Here is a 6932-nt window from a genome sequence, read left to right as displayed (position 1 = left end):
CCACATCGAGAAGCACTTACCGACAGAGTTCACGATATCATTTCTCTTAATATTTCTTAAAGCCTTTTTCAGCAATTTGATGGAGGCATTTTGGTAGCAATTTTTGTACCATGATTGTAAATATTTAAAGGCTTGATCCCATACTAATACATTCTCGCTTTTAATACGATCGATATCGACATAGGGGTCTAATTCAGCTGCCAGCTTAGGCCAGTCTGTTCCAATACTTCTAGCAATCACTGGAAAATATCTCCTAGGATCTATGCCAAAAGAGACGATATCGTAAATACATATCAATATACTATTGAAGCAATCAATTTAATAATCAAGCTAATGCACAAAATAGAATTTTATCGTCAATATGATAAAATGATCGTTACAACTTGGCGGGCTTAGTAAAGAATTTCAATGACAATGTTTGCATAGTCTGTATTCATTATGTCATGCCAATGAAGGCGACTTAACTGTCCATTAGAAATTTATTACAATGAAAACCAATTTGCAAATTAATTTAGCCAAAAATTTACCAAAAGAAGGATCTATGTCAATAAAATATTTACCAGAATCATCAGGGAGTAATTTTGGATTATTTAGAGGAAGTCCATCTATAAGATAAAGAAAAAATGGAAGTATCAATTTTGTGCTGGACTTTGACATCATTGGTGCATGGCAATACTAACCATGACGATGATGAATATAACGATCCTCGTTGCTTTTCTCTCTACCTGGAATTAAGATAATTTGTGTAACGATTAGATGCACAAGACTAGAGTAAGATATTACTAAATTTGTCTTAATTGTTGAAGGGAATTTCCATTGCAAATTGTAGGTGGTAGAGTAAAAATGACGCTTTATAACAACGTTATTTTTTCAAGCAGTAGAATTGCCTAAGATTGGTATTCCTCTGCTTATAATTTCTATATACAGTATGATTAGACCTACCTAATAAGTTCTCTTGCCGATAAATCATCCAATCATCAATCGATGAAGTGTGAAATTGCAACTTACATGGAATACAATGGACTAAACTAGGATTACTTAATCTTTTACTTTGCTCTAGACCAGTAATTTGTTGACATTCGGTACATTTGACATAAAATCGGCAGTCTGCTCTCTTAAATCTAGGTAATCTTTGCTTAACTATCGCTTTTAGCTTCCTTCTTATTAAGTCTTGAGGACGTTCATAGCAAATTGATTGTTTTACAGTCTCCATAATGACACCAAGATCTTTATGGTTATGTTCCTTCTGATAACAATATTGAAGGCCAATATGCGAATTTTCTTTCTTAATAATGATATAGTAGTAACTACCTTCCAAGTAATACTTAGCACACTGATGATGTAATTCCAGTTGAGAATTATTCCATTCTTTCAAGCACGATGAAAGCAGGCAGTAGTAAATGCTATCTGGGATATATGGAACATCGTTGTGCTCGTATCCAATATACAACCAATCGGATAGAGTATATCTTGCTAAATCAAAATATTCTACTTCAGGCTGAAGCAAATAGGGTACAAAATAATATTGATGTAATGAATTTTGTCTATCATCAAATTGAATTGGACAAATGATATCATACTTTTCCATTAATTTCAATACCAATTTCTTATCATGCTCATCTAAATTGAAACCTTGTAGTTTATAATCAATATATCTCTTAGATATCTTACCAGTGATAGGCGCTTGCTGATAATCATAAGTTACACCTGCATTTCTAGATAAACATGTACCTAGATGAATAGTTTCACGAAAGATATTTAATAACCAATCTACTTCTAGCACAACAATCCCATCATCTATTCCTATAGGACAGTGGACAATTTCGCCGAGATCATGTAGGTACTGCAGCATAGAGTGTAAATCTTCATGATTTTTATACAGCCCGTAATCTCGTGCCAACTGGCGCACTTCTTCCTCCTTTACAATCTTTCGACCCTTTTGTAGACCATTGCTACTAGCACTACTAGCCTCTTGCTCTAATTGTTTATTGGCTATTAAATGCAGAATTTTTGCCATAACATACCATCGAATTGGGACTGCATTGCACATGAACGATATTGATGTTACAAGCTTATTAATGATATGATGTAAACGGCGACAGCATTCTTGTCGTTGTTTGACTATAGACTGGCAATTATCTTTTGGATTGCAGTTAAATATAATTTGAGAAGAATAAATATTGCATCGATACTCTGGTAAATTTGAATAAGAGCCTGTTCAAATCGTTTAAATGTTCTGATTCGTTGCCCTTCTCTTTCAATCTCATCTGCATGAGAGGCAACTAAAATAACGACTGGCAGGGAATATTCTTCTGTTTGCTGATCGATTTTTACTTGGATCTTTTCTCGGCTGCTATTTATGCCAATAATAGAAGTTAACCATTCCTGTACAGCTTGTAAATAGGTCATATCGCTAATCAAGCCATCTCTTTTCACTATTTTATCGTTGATATCTTGAGTAATGTTAAAAACAAGAATATAGATACTGTTAGCTGACATGAAAGGTTGATAAGTAACGTGATAGATAGAATGGCCACCAAAATCCCACAATTTCCCATATTGGCAGTCTTCAGTATCCGCCAAATCAGCTATCTGCAAACGGCGCTGATAGAATTCTTTGTAAATCTGTAAGAAATTATTTGCCATAGGAGAACTATCTGTCGATTGTGAATGGAAACCAGATTCTTCTAAGCTATCTATACTTTTATCTAATGGGTTACATTGACTATTTAAATGAAGCATCTCTTCTAAAGGTTGTTTACTGTCGGTTACAGATGATTTTAAACCTAAATGATGTTGCATTTTATTTATTGCGATCGGTGATTCCATTTCCTCATTCGATGAGGACCATGATGGTAAGTGATCGAATACTTGACTATCCTTGAAATAGCCATCATGATTTGTCATGAGATTTTGCTGATCGATCTTTTCCACAGTGTCGAGAATTTTTTTATCCAGTATATTACGATAATTACATACGGTTTTATCACAGATATTATAAAATATTTGATTGACCATTTTATTGGTATTTTCTGCAATTTTGGTCCTGCTTGCATGGTGAATAAGTCCCTGTTCTGTAAATACTTTCATAATAGACGATTTACCAACATTGGGAGGGCCAAAAATCATAATTCGTATAAAACTACTTCGACATTCGCCTTCCCTTAACGCCTTGACGTAAGCTTGAAAATAGTCCTTTTCTTGAATATGAATTCCTATGAATAGAAAAAGATGAAGTGAAGTATTAAGAAAATGATGTACTGTGTCTTAATAAAATTTACATTCTGCAGCTATCAAGACAGCAAATAAACAAGATCAGTATATCATTAAGCGATCCATTGATATGCACGTATTGCATCTTTTAGGACCAATTGGACTTTCAATTTTCACTTACTAAGGTGATTATTTCTTACACTAATAATCTACGTAACAGCTTAATAGTACTTCAGTAATATCTCTTCTACTTGAAAATATTATGATAGTAAGTTAGCCATGATATATACTTGTAGATTATATATATACGCGCATATTAGCCCTGATCTATTATGATAGTGAGTTAGTTCGATAGCCCTTTACTCAAACATTAACTACTGTTAACAGCAAGCCATGTATTTAGTTAATGAACTTTACATTCTGCTGGCTAGCAAATAAACAAGGTTAAATACATTGTTCAGCAATCTATTTTAAAACTCTTACAGTATCATTTGAAACGAATTAAATTTTAAATTTCATTTGCTACGATAATTATTTCTTACACTAAAGTAAACGTAACAAACTTTATATTATGAAATTTCTATATTACCTCTATGCTCTCCAGTATCGGGATCTAGACTTCCCACGCTACTAACTCCTTGCATCTTTTTGTAGGTATCAAATGCTAAAATAATAATATTGCAAATAATTTCTATATTATTGCTTAATCTGGTGCTAAGAAATACCTTAACTATCCATAAAAATGTGCAAACGTAAATGATAATTAGAATATCTCAAAATATAAGCATAGCTGGCTTAGCTTTAAAGCCCTCACATACATGATTCTTCATCTTCGTGAAATTCTGATTCCATCGTACAATATTCGACTGTACTTTCTAGTGTTAAAATATCAGCACTAATCTTTAGTATTGATTATAATATAAATATAACATTGAATCAACAAACAATAGGACTAAGAAACATCCAAACGATTTAATTTAGACTTACCGTAACTTTTAGATTTTATTTCAATTGGATAGGATTTCGGCCGTTGATCTACAACATTGCTCTTATGACTTTCAAGCAGAATACTATTTGTGTCATTAAAATGAAAATAGCAATCCTGTTTATGCTGGCCATTGAAAATTTTACCCATATTATTGCATATGGTAGCTATCTGAGCGTAGTTTCCTCCACCTAGATTAATTAAAATATGCATGGCCTTATGATACATATCTTGTGCCTTGCCATATTGTCCTAGACGGCAATAGACTATTCCAAGACTATTATAGCTGGTGGCTACTTTTATGTGCTGATTTCCATATAGTTTTTGCAAAATGTTCAAGCCCTTTTCAAAAGCTGAGATTGCATCTGAATATCGACAGAGGTGATCATAGTTAACGCCTAATTTCTCATAGGACAAGGCAACATCCACTTGATTTTCTTTCCCAATATGTAACCGAAGGTGTAAAGCATTCTTATGCATATCCAAGGCTTCGTTATACTTGCTTAGTTTAGAATAAGTAAGCCCAAGATGATAGTACGATTTAGCAACACTAGGATGACTTTCACCAAGACTTTTTATCCTCAATTCTAAAACAGTTCGATTCATTGTTAGAGCTATTTCATATTTTGATTGGCGATAGTAAATGACGGCCAAGCACCAATATGAATTAGCAATACTCGTGTCGTTATATGCAGGCAAGGTTAATTTAATATTTAATGCCTCCTTATACACTTCTTCAGCATCATTGAATCTCGATAAACGTGAATAAGCAAATCCCATGTCTTGATATAATTCTACATTATTCTCTTCTAATGAATTTTTCCTAGTATCCAAAGCTTTACGGTAGAACGACAAAGCGACTTCATATTTCGATTGCGAATAATAAACTTTTCCCAATTTATGATAGCTGTAACTGGTCGATCTATCATTGGTTCCTACTAGTTGAAATTTCAAGGAGAGTGATTTCTTCAAATCATCAATGGCTTGAATATATTTGCCTTCAAGCCTTCTAATGTCACTTCGCATATCTAAAATTTCGGCCACTCGAGCTTGATCTTCCAATTTTAGAGCGTATGCTTCCGCTTTTCGATTATATTTTTCCGCTACAGAGAGTTTCTTTTCTTGTAAATAAATTTTGGATAACGAATAATAAGTCTTAGTTAAAAGTTCTTCTGATCCGTTTTTTATACTATTTTTAGCCCGTATTTGCTCAACGATCAATTTATAATAGTATTTCGCCATTCGTAAGTCTCCACCCTTATATTTGTGATCAGCAAATTGGTATAGAGGATCTAAATTTTCTGAACCAATTTTGTCAAACTTATTTATGTCGTTACCCATATCGATTCCTAAGATATTCTTACCGTACTTCGGTAGCTTGCTGAGTAAACCTAGGTTAGAATTTTATGTATCAAAATTAAATCTCTAACCTAAGTTTACATAATGAGAATCATAACTGTGTTCAATTGTGAGTTACGTATCTAATCTACCGATAATTCCGTGAAAAATATTAGCACAACAGCTAAGTATTTTAGCAACTATACGAGGAAAATCGATACATTTTTGAGTAACTGTTATACTACTTCAAGTTATTAAAAATTCTCCTACTAGTAATACTGAAAATCGAATTTACCTTTATTGATAATAACGCAATGCAATGGCGAAATTTGTATTTCTTATACACTATCGTATATATTGACGGATTCTTTTCTCACAGAGAAGTAAATTGGGTAATTGCCAAATTTCGTAAGCTATTCTTCGCCTTCTACTAACGTAATCAATGAAACTATCGGAAATTCCGTCAATCGACCTTGTTATTTCACAGTTTATCAATTTTCTTCGCGATAGAATATCTCATGCTTGCATTAGGATGGATCTTACGGATCGTCAATGAAACGATTCCTAGAAATCGATCTGGGGACGAATTTATTTGTTTATTTCAAGCTTAGAATCTACCTATTTATTTACAACCTTGGAAGTCATCGTTACGTAATAGGAATCAAATTCTCTCAAGTACGTAAACATCTTTTAAAAGCACCCTTAGGGTAGAGATTACGTTCATTCTGTCAATATACGAGGCACCAATCAATTAAGGGAACGTTGATGCTAATGTTTGGCCAATTTTTACATATTTTATTCCACTATCTCAGTCAATTCGAATTGTATACGATTCATAGTATCTTAATACTTTGCCATTTACATAGAAATAAATGATTCAATTTCTCACTAATAGTAGCTTCGATTAGGGGTAGATATTAGCTTTAATCACTTTAACAACAATTTCTATATTTACAGCAAGGTAAAATTAATTTGATAACGTAAGTATTATGATACAGGATAAACTAAACCTCTAGCATTAATAATATCTACCCCTGCCGCTTTTCTTCATACGGATTACTCTATAGCAATATATCTCATGACAATGGCATAACAGGTTAAGATATGACGATAGCGACAATATTATTTAAACAAATTTAAATTGAGAGATAATATGCACTAATTTGATTCATTTCAGCTCGTCAAGTTTAGGTACATTTCTACAGCATACAGAACACGGTATAAAGTTACTGAACCTCTGACAGGTCTATCAAATGGTAATACAGTACTATCTGTTAAATGAGCACATTATCGTAAACCGTCAGCAAAGTGACGGGAGTTTGTACTAGTGACGTCAAAGGATCATCAGACTATTTTAAAATTCTTGCCAATAGAATTGAATTTCCAATTGGATGGT

The 6932-nt window shown here is 33.1% G+C and overlaps 1 protein-coding gene across 1 annotated transcript; it reads right to left on the bottom strand.

Annotated features, from left to right (window-relative positions):
• Window positions 1–4165: 4165 nt before the first annotated feature.
• On the bottom strand, window positions 4166–4978 carry TRIADDRAFT_34147 (uncharacterized protein; the record flags this gene model as incomplete). The annotated part of the gene is made up of 1 exon (XM_002118363.1): window positions 4166–4978. One exon carries the CDS (start codon window positions 4976–4978, stop codon window positions 4166–4168), a length of 813 nt encoding a protein of 270 aa, XP_002118399.1.
• Between the last annotated feature and the right edge of the window lie 1954 nt (window positions 4979–6932).

This window comes from Trichoplax adhaerens, genomic scaffold (assembly GCF_000150275.1).
Source record: "Trichoplax adhaerens TRIADscaffold_49 genomic scaffold, whole genome shotgun sequence".
NCBI classification, from domain to species: Eukaryota; Metazoa; Placozoa; class Uniplacotomia; order Trichoplacea; family Trichoplacidae; genus Trichoplax; species Trichoplax adhaerens.
Note: the sequence above shows the minus strand (reverse complement) of the source record. Positions and strands in the feature narration are given on the sequence as shown.